The sequence below is a fragment of the Microtus ochrogaster genome, chromosome 8 (assembly GCF_000317375.1).
Source record: "Microtus ochrogaster isolate Prairie Vole_2 chromosome 8, MicOch1.0, whole genome shotgun sequence".
Taxonomy (NCBI): Eukaryota; Metazoa; Chordata; class Mammalia; order Rodentia; family Cricetidae; genus Microtus; species Microtus ochrogaster.
Window position 1 is genome coordinate 83,735,873 of NC_022015.1, and position 15,284 is coordinate 83,751,156.

Genomic DNA, 15,284 nt, shown 5'->3' on the forward strand with positions numbered 1-15,284 from the left:
GTCTCTCATGTGGTGACCTTCCCAACCATACGATTATTTCTATTGCTATATTCCTAATGCTGTGACCCTTTAATATAGTCTCTCATGTGGTGACCCCCCCAACCATACGATTATTTCGTTGCTACTTCACAACTGTAATTTTGCTACTGTTATGAGTCATAGTGTAAACATCTGAGGTTGTGACTCACAGGTGGAGAGCCACTGCTTTAGAGTGGTTTTTGTCCCTTGGTTCAGAAGGTTCAGTCCACATGAGGCGGAGCACATGGAACAGGATTGCTACTTCAGTAAAGCTGCTCTCTTTGAGGCAGCCGGAAAGTAAGAAGGTGACAGGGAGGGTCCATGCACACACTACCCTTTAAAGAAACAGTGCCAGTGATCTAGTTCCTCCAGCAAGGCCCCACCTCCGGAAGCTTCCATCTCCCCACCAGCTGAGGACCAAGCCTTCATTCAACATATGAGTCTTGGAGGGAGCATTCCATTTTGAAGTCATAACAGTGGGGTATTCGCTTCATGGCTTTAAAAAGGAAGAGGAAGTGGGTGGGTCTCTGTTTCCCCTGAGGACCCATGAGTGACTGGAGGGCTTCTCCTGGGGCCTCACTTTGGGGTGCAGGGCTTCCTGGCAGTAGTGCTAGGGAGCTTTGGGGGAGGGGACACACCAGATCCAAACCAACCACGTCTTGTGCAATTTTTTTTTTTTTTTTGCTGAGTTAGTGTTTACTATTCAGTCTCGTGGCTTCCTTCTTCTGTGTTTCAGGTGTTAGCATTTTGACAGATAATACATTTTCTTCACCCTTCCATTGCTGTTAAAATGTCTTGTTTTGCTCCATCCTTCTAGGGAGGAAACAGAGACTGCCCTCTTAGGTTCTCTGCTATGTACACCTGAGAATTTGATCTCTTGGTGCTGGAGCCCCATAGACACCTACACTTCCAGGCTGTATTCTGGTCTGTGGGGAGTGGCCAAAGTTGCCACTTCTAGGGCAGGATGAGAGCTGGAACCCACTCTTCTGTAGTCACAAGGACATTCTCTCTCTCTCTCTCTCTCTCTCCTTCTCTCTTCCCTTCTCCCGTCCATACTCCTCCCTATGTGGGATTCCCCTCTGTATGATGTGAATACCATTGGTTAATAAAGAAACTGTCTTGGGCCTGCACAGGGAATAGAGGTAGGTGGGGAAAAAATGCTGGGAGAAAGGAGACAGAGTCCGGGGAAGCCATGAAGCTGCTTCCAGAGACAGATGCACCGAAACTTTGCTGGTAGGCCATGACCTTGTGGTGATGCACAGATGAATGCAGATGCACCGAAACTTTGCTGGTAGGCCATGACCTTGTGGTGATGCACAGATTAATGGGTTAAATTAATATGTAAGATTTAGCCAATAAGATGCTAGAGCTAATGGGCCAAGCAGTGATTTGAATAATACAGTTTCTGTGTGATTATTTCTGGAGTCTGGGCGGCCAGGAAACAAACAAGCTGCCTCTCCTTCAACACCTCCCTCTTTCTCTGTTTTTATGGATCTTTTTTTTTTTTTTTTTTTTTTTGGTTTTTCGAGACAGGGTTTCTCTGTGGCTTTGGAGCCTGCCCTGGCACTAGCTCTGTAGACCAGGCTGGTCTCGAACTCACAGAGATCCGCCTGCCTCTGCCTCCCGAGTGCTGGGATTAAAGGCGTGCGCCACCATCGCCCGGCTTTTTATGGATCTTAGGTTTAACCTTTAAGATTAAATTTGGCAAAAGAGTCAAGGCTTAAACCCATATTGAGGATGATCTTTTTCTGGTAGGTCTTAACAAAGATTTGACTGGTTTATTTTGAAGATATTCAAGCACGTGCCTTGCTGAAGACTGTAAGCTTTAAGTGTGGTGAAGACAGACCGGAAACTGCTGGTTGTCTCTCGAATGTCCGGCCTCTGCTTATCTCCTCTGATGGCATAATCTCTTAAGAAACATTTGGTGTCCTGATCTGAAAGATCTGTGTCCTGACCAGAAAGCCATTGGTCACTGTAGTGGGGAGACTTGTGATGTGCAGAGTGAGACAGACGGTGTCCATCTGATTTCTGCTGGCCACTGTGGTTGTGTCCATCTGATTTCTGCTGGCCACTGTGGTTGTGTCCATGATTCTTTCTGACTCAGTTCCTCCTCCACTGCCCGCAAGCCAAGCCTCTCTAATCCCTCTCTTCCCTTCCCTCCCTTTTCTCTCTGTCTGTTTCCTCCTGTCTCTCTTATTTTCTGGAAAGTAACTTCCCAATGACACTTCAGAGCTAGACTCCACAGAGCTGTTGCTTGGCCTCCCTAACACCCTCTCTAGGCTGGATTCCATCTCCAGATGCCATTCATTGTCACGTCCTGGGACTCAAGGTGCTCTATAAAACGGATGTAACCTGCTTCTTTATATAAACGCCTTCTTTTCCAACCAGGTGAAGACATCCTTAGGCCAGCCCTGATAGGTGTGCTCACGTTGTCCCTGAAGGTCTGAGACCAGATAAAATCTGCAGTTTGCCGGTTTTCTTGGCTCACTGAAGGCGAGCCCCTGATCTTTTCACGCAGAATGAAACAGGATTTGGTTTGTGAACAAGGATTCCAATATGGGCGCTCCTTGGGCCAGCTGCATCTGTTTAGCTAGTTCTCTTTCCGTGGGGGTGTTCATTTCTTCCAGCCCTTCCAATCAATTAATATTTATTTCGTAAGCACCGTCTGTGTACCAGACGCCTCGGCCACAATTAGTTTATATTGTTCTGCGGGAGCCAAGCAATTAGCACAAATAAATGACAAACACGAGAGCCAAGTAGGTAGTGAGCATGGGGTAAACAGCCAGGTAGTAAATATTTTTGTGTCTGCTCAAAGAGGCAGAACAGGCAGAGAATGAGTAGGACTTACTCATGTAAACAAGCAAGCCAGTCTCCTGACACCTGCCCTAGGTGGTGAGGGGCCTTGAGATCCAGGGAGATGAGAGAAAAGCTGAACTTTTAAATAGTGAGAATCACCTGAAGATGTGTGTGTGTGCTGTGTATGTGTGTACGTGTGCATGTGTGTGTGTGTGTGTGTACTGTGTATGTGTGCATGTGTGAATATCAGCCAAAGGTCAACCTCAGGTGTCATTCGTCAGGAGTCTACCTGCCTTTCTTTTTCACTTCTTTGCAGACAGGGTCTTCTCTCATTGGCCTGGAACTACTGATCCAGCTAAGCCACATGCCTGCATCTCTGGGACTGGGGTTCCAAGTACATGCCGCTCTGCTGGGCTCAATCACGTCCTCCCTCTGCACCCTGCCACTGAGCTGTCTCCTTAGGCCTCTTCAAGAGTCTTTTTAAAAAATAATTTATTTTTATTTTACATTCATTGGTGTTTTGCCTACATGCACATCTGTGTGAGGACTGTGGGTCCCCTGAAATAGTTACAGACAGTGTGAGCTGCCGTGTGGGTGCTGGGAATTGAACCTGGGTCCTCTGGAAGAGCAGCCCATGCTCTCCACTGATGAACCATCCCTCCAGCCGTGTGAAGATTCTGGAGCAGGAAAACTGTTTCATGGAAAGTCACCTACAGTGAAGTTTGACATCCTGTGGCCTGCCAGGACTTTGGGGGCCTTTCTGATTGTTACAAACCGTGACAGGCTTTCCACAGTTTGCTGTACACCCCAGACGTTTAGCAGAGCCGTGGGTGCTGGAGTGGAAGTTCCGAGGTCAAGGGCTTTGGGTGCTCAGCCACTGGGAGGAGGCCTGCCTGCCGTGTAGTTGGCACTGGTATTTTTACTACATTGCTGCATTGATGGCACAAGAACTGTAAAGCCTAAACATGCAAGACTGCCCACTGCTAGGTTTCATTCATTAATAACTGTGCCACCTAGAGTGCCATTTGAAAACACCAAAAAAAAAAAAAAACACAGAGGGTGACAGTTGACAGAGTGCCTGCTGCTCATGTGTAAAGACCTAAATTCTGTGGATGGGGGGCCGCTTGTTTGTTTCCCAGCCCACCAGCAGTTCAGACCTGAAATAATGACACAGAAACTGTATTATTTAAATCACTGCTTAGCCCATTAGCTCTAGCTTTTTATTGGCTAACTCTTACATCTTAATTTAACCCATTTCCATCAATCCGTGCATCACCACGAAGCTGTGGCCTCCAGTAAAGTTTTAACCCATCTATCTCCAGCAGAGACTCCATGGCTTTTCCCTGACTCCACCTCCTTTCTCCCAGCATTCAGTTTAGTTTTCCCCTCCTAGCTCTGTTCCTCTATAGCTCTATTATAGGCCCAAAGCAGTTCCTTATTAACCAGCGATATTCACAGTATACAGAGGGGGAATCCCACATCAAAATTCAGTTCCTGAAACCCACAAAGAAAGTCAGGAGCCATGGTACACACTTCTAAGCCCAGCACTTGGGAGACAGAGGATGGTGGATCTTTGGGGTTCACTGGCCAGCCAGCCTGCCCTAACAGGGGAAACCCAGACCAGTGAGGGAGATGTCTCAGAAAACAAGGGGGGCAGTGCCTAGGGAATGACACCCAGGGTTGACCTGTGGCTTTCACATGCACAGGCACACACACGTTCACTTGCACACACATGAGCGCACACATCACAAAGCCATGGTGCCTTTTTGACATCTCTATTTCTCTGATTTGATTTTTTTCCTCCTAGATGGCAGATGACCAGAACTGTGTTGCGGAACTGGAAAATGTAGATTCTTCCAGTGAAGACTCAGTTGATGCTAAGCCAGACCGTACCAGCATCATCTCATCAATTATGCGGTATGTTTTCTTCATTGCTGTGCCCATCACCCCTCAGCCATGTGGGCCTAATTCACACCTGCCGTCTCCACCTACATACGGGGAGGGGTCATTCAGCAAAGGAGGTTTGTGCTATGTGTGTGTGCTCATGGAAGTGGTCTGCATAGTACGGACTCTGTCGGTTAGGCAGGCCCAAGAAGGGGAGCATCGTGCTTTGGGGGCTTCCTGCTCAGCAGCCGTGTGTTCGAGGGATAATTCCCAGTGATGAAAGGCTGCTCTCTGGAGTCCTGCAGGGCAAGGTGGGGGCTGCTGATATTAGTTGGTGAGGAGCATGGCTGAAGGGCAGAATTCGGGTTCTAGGAACAGTGGGTACCAGAATGACCGGCTCCTTGGGTGAAACTGGTGCCACCCGTGCTCAGGGCCCTAGCTTTCTTGAGTCTACATCTGGCATGTCTGAGTAATCACATCTTCATTTGATATTGATATTAATTACACTTAATCCATGGATATTCTAGGAGGCAATATGCCCCCCCACCCCAGCTGCCCTAATTAAGAACCGGATTACCCACTCACCTTCTCTGTAAGGCTGGAAAGATTCTCAGGGCCGGGTTTGAGGGGAGAAACCTCCTTTGCTCCAAATGCCTGGATGGGACTTTGGCCCCAAAGTTAAGGCCTTCGCATCCTTTTGCTCTCTTGCATTTTGGCCACTAGATGGCAGAACCGCATTGTTCTATTTCCCTGTCAGTGGCCCTGAATTAACTGAACTGCCCTTTACTTGAAGTTTATATATTAAAATGTTTTTCTGTATTTCTGATTATTGAAAAACATTTATGAAACACAGAAAAGCACAAAAAGAAAAACACAAAATATAGTTTTAAGACTTATAAAGCATGGCTCTTAAGCTCTCCAGAAGAAATCAGTATGACGATCTACATTAAATATGGACCTTAGTTGATAGCACAAGACCTGGCTCCTGAAGGGAGCCCTCTCTGGATACCACAGTGACTGCTGAGTGGCTAGAGCCAACCAGCTGCCGTCTGTGTGAGTCGTGTAGTCTCTGAGGGCCATGAGTTAAGTTTTTGTAAAATGCTTGGGCATAGCCACAGAAAAATTTTAAAAAAAAAAATAGAATCTTAATTGCTGAGCTGTGGGCTAGGAGCTAGGACAGGCTGGGGAAGGACAGAGGAACTGAGATTTTAGTTTTCAGGGAATCGCCAGAGGGCGCTGGAAGCCAGGCAAGATGGAAATGGTCAGGCCATGCCAGTGACAGGGTCTGCTTAGAAAAGTATGGAAGCCCCTGGAGAGGCCTGAGTACTGAAAGTCTCAGGCGGTCCAGATCTTAGAGCAGCCTCACATCCTGGAAAACATTGTTTTCCCGCATGTCGCCTGCAAAGTCCAAAGTTTGCACGAGGCCCACATGAGGCAGAGTTCAACAGAACACAGCCAAGTAGCTAACAGACTGCACACCGAGTCAGTCCCCTAGGCTTCTCTGGGTCTCTCGTGTCCCTGACGAGGCCCCTGTGCCCGTCTAGCTCCCTGTGGAAGAGGGCAGGGGCAGAAGCTGCCTCGGAATCTGATAAACTCCCTTTTCTGCAGGACCAAGTCACATGGCTTTCAGCCTTCATCCCCCGCGGAGTGTTTAATAATACCACCTGGTTATAATGCTTTTTTCCAGCCTGGAGTTTGGGTTTCTCTATTAGCGTGTGTTATATAGAAACAGCTCCCTATTTTAAAATGTGTTCCTTGTGTAATTATAAGAAAGATCACTCAGGGGAAAAGGAGGGAAGTTCAGAGGGAACAATGCTTGGGAGTTAGTAGACAAGAAAGAAAAAGCCAAACTGCGTCCAAAGATGTCCCAGAGACTGCTGAATCAAGCTGGAGCATGCTCCCGTGAAGGCAGGGGCACCCACTGACCCAAAGAGGCCAGGAATGAGCACCCTAAAAGATAGAAACATTAAATTATATCCACAGCTTTTAGTTTCCAGCTTAAAAACCTTTCCATTGAGCTCCAGAATACTGGGTACCTGCATTCAAGTTTTGCTTTAAGGTAGTAACAATTGGGTGCTGAATTGGCAGCTCAAAGATCTCATGCAAACGCTGGTGGAGGTTCGGTGGGATCGACAGCCTGCGTTCAGATCCTGGCCTGGTCTCCTACTCCCTGACTGAGGGACATGAAAACCGTGCGGTCACCTTAGTCCCCATTTCTTCTTACCCTTCCTACTCACTGGATTGAGAATTTAATAAGGCAACGCAGCTTCTTAAATTCCCAAACGTACCTGGTGAGGAAGTAATAGTAGACTCTAGAAGGAAACCCCCTGATGGGGTGATTTGTCTATGGACAAGGAAAGCAAGATCATTGTCGCCCAGCAGGACTACAGTGGAGACACAGGTCTAACCTGGGGTGCAATACCTCCAGCCAGACATCAGATACAGGTCTAACCTGGGGTGCAATGCCTCCAGCCAGACGTCACGTGCCACCCACAGCTGCCGACCACACTGGTCCCCCCACAGCACAGCAAATGGTTTTTTCATGCTCATTGCTCTTTCTCTGTGTCCCCAGCTAAGGGACAGTGTGTGGACAGCTGCTACAGTGGGGCAGGCAATGACCCACTAAAAAAGGGATCCAAGGGCACCTTTCAGGAGCCCTGAGCCACAAAGTGCTGGGTCCTAGAGTCCAGAGTATGGGGCTATAGCTCCTACACATGCGGCGCTCACCCAGGGACTTTAGCTTCGCATTCGTCTATGGGAGACAATATAAGGAAATAGGAAAAGGAAGTATAAATAATCAGATTTCATATTGCCTTCGTCTGTTCCCTTTGACTATCACAGAATGCCCGGGATGGGGTAATTCATACAGAGCAGGTTTCTTTAGGTCCATGGTCAAGGGATAGGAAGGCCAAGCATAGGATGCCGACATCACCCTCGTGTGTAAGGGCCTTGTGCTGCTCCCACGGTCAGACCCTAGAGAACTGCATTGTCACCTCTGGAAGGTCCTTCCACCTGTTAATAACTTACATGGACACTTGTGTCTGGGCAGGAACAGGACACATCCACACGGGGATGGAAACTTACACACCACTAATCAGAGAAAGGACAACCCGTCCCCTCTGAAATAAACGAATGTAGTACCGCAGGGCTGAACCCCACACTCGCCAGCATCTGCCTAGCAGGGTCCTGGTAGGGAGTGTGTGCATTGCCCAGCGGGAGGTGAAAAGTGTAGATTAGGAGGTCAGGATTGGAGGCTGGAGTTACAGCGCAGCACATGAAGGCATTTCCTGTTGACCCAGAGGACTGGCGTCGGATGCCCAGAGCCCCACGTGGTGGAAGGAGAGAACTTGTAAGTTAGTCTCTGGCCTACACACACACACACACACACACACACACACACACACACACACACACACACACACACACACACACACACGAGGTTGGGGGGACTGAAGATAGCGAGTCCTCCTGAACCCGGGCTCCTGCAGTCCTATGCCCACCTTGCTGTCTTCTGCTCCACTTACCTGTGCTATTTGAAGAGAACCCTCTGTATTTATTTCTTCCCTGAATGATTTTTTCCCCTTAAATCTTTTGATAATTTACTGTCGGTGGTCTGTCTTCCCATCCTTTAGTCAGAGAGAGACATGCGGAGGCTCACGTTTGGAGAAAAGGGAGGTTTCTTCCCTTCGTACTCTTGGAAGCTCACCTTGCTACCTTGCGTCTATTTTGCAAAGTGAGAGAAAGTTTGAGCTGATTGTCTTGTTCACAGCTCAGGTGGGCAGGGAGCCACAGGGACAATGTGACCACCACCCTCAACTGGTCCCCAGGCCAAGCCCTGGGGAAGCTGTGCCTTTGGGTCCTTATATGTCTGCCTTTTCCCAGTTGCATTTGGAAGGCTGACGCTGGGATGCTGATGGCTTCTGGACCACTCCCTCATGCGAGGCCATGGCCACCTGCCTCCTCTGAAAATAAAGGGGCTTTGTAAAGCCCTGGAAGTGTCTGTTAATTCTAACCTCCCTGACTTCCTTTAGAAGGAAAATCCAACCTTGTGAGCCTGGACTGCTGGATTCCCCAGGAGCTCGCCTCCTACTCTTGCACATTCACAACCCTATCTAGGTTTGCAGACTGTGATGTTCACAGCCTGTTGTAGACTGGTGCCGGGGTGGGTAGGCTGTCGTGCGTGTGTGAACACGCTTGCGCGGGCATGCTTTAATCTGTTGACACTCGGCCCTTTGTTCAGCCATTCACATCGTACTCAGTTTTCATTCTGGAAGATGGTCTGCTGGCTGCATGTTTGTGAAAGTCTGGGTCCCCCCAACATGTATCCCACTCTTTGGATTCAGTACTTGTCACTCTGTCCATAGGGAGCTGTCCCCGGGATGGGGTGGGGGCCTCAGTGTGGAGGCTGGCCATTTTTGCCTGTCAGCAGAGAAGCCAGAGGCCAGTGTGACCTTCCCAGCCCCAGCTTGAATGCCTTTTGGAAAACTCCAGCTGCTGATTCAGTCCCGGGCCCTCAGGGCTTTAGCCTGTGCCAGGCTCCTGTCGCCAACTGAGCTCCAAGCATGTTGAGTTTTTACTACTACCGAGAAGGCGGCAACTCACTCCCGGTAGTCTCACAGGGAACCCTGGTGCTGCTGCAGAGGGGACAGCTTCCTGACGGGGATACCAGGTACCTCTCTGCTCCCCCCTTTCGGCACTCTGGCCTGCCTCTACTGTGGTGTGGAAAAGACTGTGGGGATGCCCTCTGTTGGAATGTTCAAACCATGAATGAATCATCCCCAAAATATTTAGACAAAGCAGTAACAAAAGCCAGAGCCCCAGTTCCAAATACAACAGCAGCAGGGAGCTCTCTGTGCCTGGTGCTGTGTTTACCGTGTGCCGAGGGACGTCTGCAGGACTGGGCGACTGCCCGATTCAGGGAAGCACTTTAGAAAATAGATAGGCAGGGGTTTGTGTGCTTATATTTCCTTCCAAATGTAGAAAGGCATAATTCACATTTTGAGCAGCTCAGGGGATGTGTAAGAGGATAAAACCTGTATTTATCTACTCCAGTGATGGGGAAAATTATACTGGCACCCAGAGTGGATTGTAAAAGTCCGCTGTGCTCTGAGGTTTCTCGATCCCTAGTCGAGCAAGCAGAATACTGTTTGGATCCCATAAAGTCATCTGGTAATAGTTGCTAAAGCTCCTTCATGCAGCCCCTTTTATAGAAGTAACCTGCAGGGGTTGTGTTGTCTTTTCTTTTTTTTTTAACTCATGGAAATGACTGAGTTGGCCTCACACTGGAATCTGACACAGTGAGAAATGGCTTTCTGCTTGAGAAGCCTGGATAATCCGGTGGCTTCCCGGTAATCAGTGCCACTGTTATCTGCTCCTGGAAGAGCCCTGGGGCTATCTGGGGTCTGTGTTAGCACCAAGATGGAAGGCTGGTTAGGCAGCTGTGAGTGTGTGTGTGTGTGTGCACGTGTGTGTGCGCACGTGCACGCGTGTGTGTGTGTGTGTGTGTGTGTGTGTGTGTGTGTGTCCCGTGTGATTTGTCCATCCCATGGCATCTCAGCACGTCCTTTGGCACACTGTAGTCGTTGTACCAGGATCTTGTCTGCTGTGATCTCGATTGTCTGGCCAAAGTACAGTGATTTAGTGCCCAGATTTGTTTTGATTTTTTTTTTTAATCTGCAGCCAATTGTGGAACACTCAAGCTTTTAAGAGGATTTAGGACTTTTGATTCACTAGTCTGTTTTATCCTGGATTTTGTACTTAAATATGACAGCCTCCAAACAAGAATCCTGTGTTTCCTGGGAAGGGGGGGGGGTCTTCTGCATGTAATAAGAGCCAAGATAAAGGTTAGACTTTAGCAGCAAAGTATTAAAAAAGGTGGAGGAAGAGGTGGAAAGGATGTGGGGGTGAGGGTGGGGGTGGGTGTGATAGGCCTAGAATGGGAAGTGATAAAAGCTGGCTTAGAAAATTCTCAGCCAATGACCTACCATGGTGCCTAAAGTGCCTGCTGCTCAAGCCTGGGGACCTGAGTTTGAGTCCCCAGCACCTGTGTAAATCTGGGTCTAGAAAAAAAAAAAAAAACAGCTGGGCAGTGGCGACTCTCGCTTTTGATCCCAGCACTTGTGAAGCAGAGGCAGGTGGATCTCTGTGAGTTCCAGGACAGCCTTGTCTACAGAGTGAGTTCTAGGACAGCCAGAGCTACACAGAGAAACCCTTAAAAGACCCCAGGTTTGGGGAAACTCTTACTCAAGTATCGGGTTAACACAACCCCCCTCCCCCAGTAACTCACGAGAGACCGTCCTTGCTGCAATCACCCAACATTTATTGACAGGACAGGAACCAGTGCACTGGGGCCAAGACTCATAATCCACTCAGGGGAGGAGTTGGCCTTCAGTAACTGGAGGAAGGGGTTTTTAAGGGAAGAAACCACAACCCAGTAATCCAAAGGGGGTAGGGAGGGCGTCATTGAAAATTCCGAATATACCAGTGATAATCACAAGGGGGTAACTCCCTGTTTCTCAAGATTATAATCTAACTTTATCTTCAGCTAGTTCCTGAAACAGAGTCATTGAACCTAGATTTTTGGCTAGCTTTTTCCTGCTAGAGGGGTCTGGATTTATCCAGGTCTTTCATCTCCCCACTTCTTCTAGTACCTAGTTCTAATCATAGAACTAAATTTCAGTATCTTCTTGACCTTGTAAAGCGCTATATTGGTGGCATAACATCAAAATCTGAACAGCACTTATTTTTCTTTAATGAAGGTAATTAGTTTATTTAATATACATGGATCTATAATCAGTAGCAGAAGCAAAATTAGGAATGGTCCCATAAAGGAAAATATCAGAGTAATCATCCAAGGAGATCTATTAAACCAGCTCTCAAACCCTCCCTGATGTGCTTCTCTGTCTCTTTGTCTTTTGTCTAACCTTTCTCTAAGTTTACTCATGGAGTCTTTAATTACTCCTGAATGGTCCACATAGAAACAACATTTCTCTCTGAGAGTAGTGTATAATCCTCCGTCTTTTAAGAATAACAATAATCCCCTTCTATTTTGTAAGACCACTTCTGAGAGGGAAGTCAATGACTCTTCAAGTTTGGAAATAGATTGTTCTAGAGCCCTCAAATCTTCATCCATGGCTATTCTTAATTCATTAAAGTACTGAGGGGCCCGTATTAGGGCAGCGGTACCTGTCCCAACACCGGCAGCTACCCCAAGGCCCAGGATTACTGCTAGTGTCAAAGAAATAGGTTCTTGTCGAAAGCGAGTTTGGTGCTTGTCAAACTCATCTTTAAGCATGTTAGCTGGATGGTAAAAGACCCTTGGTACCAGTTGTACAAGCACACAGTAGTCTTTGGTATCATTAAAGACGAATGTCGACACGCACGGTATCAGGCCTGTATTATAAGCCCACCATTTATCTAAACCAGGAACCAAGTACCCGGTGTCAGGAGTCTTAGGGCTCTTAAGAGTCTCATTACACAAACGTTTGTAGACAGCCGGTGGACTTCCCACACTTGACCCTATACCTGTAACCTCAGTAAGAGTCAGCCTATAATTTCTCCCCCAAACACAAACATCCCGACTGGTGGTGTTGTTAAAAAGCCCCGGATACTGCAATTCGTCAAGAGTATCAAGTATGGCCCTTTCCAACGAGGCTCAAGATTCCCAACTCGATGCTGCCGGACAAAAACATCCTCCTCTACTTGGTACTGATGCAGCACGTGTCGGTCTTCAGTATATACTTCTTTTAGTTGTTTCCAGATCTGGTGCCGCACCATTTCAAGGGCCTTTAGGCGGACAAATAAAGGTCTGCAGCCACGAAACTGCCACCATCCATAGACCAGCTCGGACTCTTGGGCCAAAGCTGACCCTTCAGAACATTTCAGGTACCAGCTTCTTCTGCCAAAAGTCAGCGCAGTGATGGGTAGGTGAGGTGTCAGCAGTCTCAGGCAGTAGGGTAGCTGGATTCAGGACAGCAAGACAGCAGAGGGGCGAAGGTCACTGGTTCAGTCAACAAAAGGCTTTAATCACCCTCCGGCCTGGTTTGAGTAAACCTGATCTGGGCCTTTAACTTTGTTAACAAGTCTCTTTCTAATAAAGGCGTGGGACACTCAGGATAACCAGGAAGGAATAAGTCACTTGTCCTCTCCCCAAATCTACAGTCCGTAAGGTGGTCCACAGATACTGTTTCTGTCCAGTTGCTCCAGTTACTAGTCATTGTATTCTATAGCTTCCCCAATGGTTGTTTCAGCACAGAGTGCTCAACCCCTGTGTCCACTAGAAAATCCATAGGGGTCCCCTCCACAGTCAGGGTTACCCTAGGTGCAGGGGAGGGCGTCAGAGCCCCATCCCCTCTAATCATCTTCTTCTAGGGCCAGTACCTTAGAGGCCCTTCCTTTCTTCTTTGGGCAATTTCTTGCCCAATATCCTTTTTCTTTGCAATAAGCACATTGGTCTTTGTCTAAGGGGTGACTCTGTCCATCTTCACTCATCGTTGGTCTTCTGTTGCCCAGGTTCCATCTGTCTAGGTCCTGTCTTCCCTTTCTCTCCTACCACTGCGGCCAAAATTCTATCAAATTTCTTTCTTGTCTATGATCCCTTTGGTCCTCTCTTCATTCTGCCTCCCACCTCTCTCTCTCTCTTTTATATATATAAAATTTTTCTTCCTCAATCTCTCGCTTATGAAACACTTTCTCTGCCTCCTTAACCAAATCCTGCAAGATATAATCCTGCAACCCTTTTAACTGCTGTAACTTTTCTTAATATCTGATGCTGACTGTCCTACGAAGGCCATAGCTATCACTGACCCTCAGAGGTTGGGTCAAAGGGAATATAACGCCTGTAAGCCTCCTTTAAGCACTCAAGAAACACAGATGGTAGTTCAACCAGCCCTGAAGAACCTCTCTTACCTTGGCCAAATTAGTGGGGCGTCTTGCGGCCCCTTGAAGATCTGTCATGAGAGCCCTGCAGTGATGGACTATCAGCTGTCCCCTACCTGCTTTAAGTTTGACTTTGAAAACATACACAGGGAACTAGATAAGGCCCATTTCTGTATATACATTTTTTTTTTACCAGAATCTCTTTTCTGTCTTAAACAACATAACAAAAATTTCTCTTGCTTTTTAGACAATATACCTCCTTCAGCTCACCTCAAGTGCCTAGCTGGCCCACAGGTGACCAGGGTGCTCACCCAGCCAAACTGGAGGTACTAGGCAGTTAGCCCAAGTCCTGACTTCATAGGTTTACCCTCAGCCAAGTGCTATGAAGAGCGCAGGAGTTCAGGACCAGCCAAGGGAACAACACATGGAGATAAGAGTCCAGAGAAGGAGGTCAGGTGGGGGAGGAGAGAGAGAGAAGTGCATTTTCCCTCTAGCAGGGCAGATGGTGACTCTGTAATTGAGGTCAGGTGATGTGTGATGCACACACTAAAACAGATGAGACCCAGAACGATGGGTAGAAGAGGGGTTGGTAGCCCTAATGACATGAAGGAGCTATGGTGTTGACAGAGGTTTCTGTCCTTCCCTGTCTTGCAGCTGTTCAGTCCCAAAGAAACACACAGAGGGCTACATTCATTATAAACTGGTTGGCCTATTAGCTCAGGCTTCTTATTAATTAGTTCTTACATCTTAAATTGGCCCATTCTTGTCTGTACTAGCCATGTGACTTGGTACCTTTGTCAGCGAGGCGTTCTCATCTTGCTTCCTCTGTGTCTGGGTGACAACTGCAGACTGAGCCTTTCCCCTTCCCAGAATTCTCCTGTTCTGGTTTCCCCACCTACACTTCCTACCTGACTACTGGCCAATCAGCATTTTATTAAAATACAAGTGACAAATCTTTACAAAGTACAAGACTGTTGTCCCACAGCACCCCCCCCCACCTTTTTCCAAAACAAGAACTCTGAATCAGATCTCCTTTGTTTAGCTTTTTTTTCCTGACCATTATCCATAACAATTTGCAACCAACATTCTATAAACAAAGACAAACATCCATAAGCCATTTTTTGGGGGTAATGTGGGTGTAGTTTTCCAGGCTAGTCCCTGCTGATTGGGGGCACTGATAATCTTATGGGGACTTAGAGAAAATTTAATATTATGATGAAGTCCTGACTGGAGTATTCTGTGAGGCTTGATCATCTCAGCCAGCAGCCTTGAATCTGTTGTGGATGTAGAACTCAGACATCTGGGCCATCCGCTCCTATTGGAGATTTCTCAGAAGGTCTTTCTAGATCAAACCTCATTTTTTTTAACCCAGAATGAATCCACAGCCTCTCATTTTCTGTAGAAACAAAAGCAAAACCTCTTCTCTAAAGTAACATATTTTTTGACTTAAATTTTGAAGTCAAGCCATTTTTTAAATATATATGTTGGATTAATCCAGCAGTATTTGTAATCAAATGTCTTTTAGCAGCTTTTGTTATTTCCTCAGCCATCAAACAATTCAAAAACTACACAATAACATACAGTATCCAGACTCTGTATATTTTCCATCTTTATGTGGCTTTATTTTAAACTTTATTTCTTTTATTTTTGATTTTAATTTTTGGCTTTTTGAGACAGGTTTTCTCTGTGTATCTTTGGCTGTCCTGGAA

At 47.2% G+C, this 15,284-nt stretch overlaps 1 protein-coding gene across 1 annotated transcript in view; it reads left to right on the top strand.

Annotated features, from left to right (window-relative positions):
- Casp7 (caspase 7) overlaps positions 1-15,284 on the top strand; it is a 34,729-nt gene that overhangs the window by 3,473 nt on the left and 15,972 nt on the right. Inside the window, exon 2 of the mRNA XM_026781082.1 lies at positions 4,622-4,731. Within this exon, the coding sequence (XP_026636883.1) occupies positions 4,622-4,731 (110 nt within the window). The remainder of the gene's footprint in view (positions 1-4,621; positions 4,732-15,284) is intronic.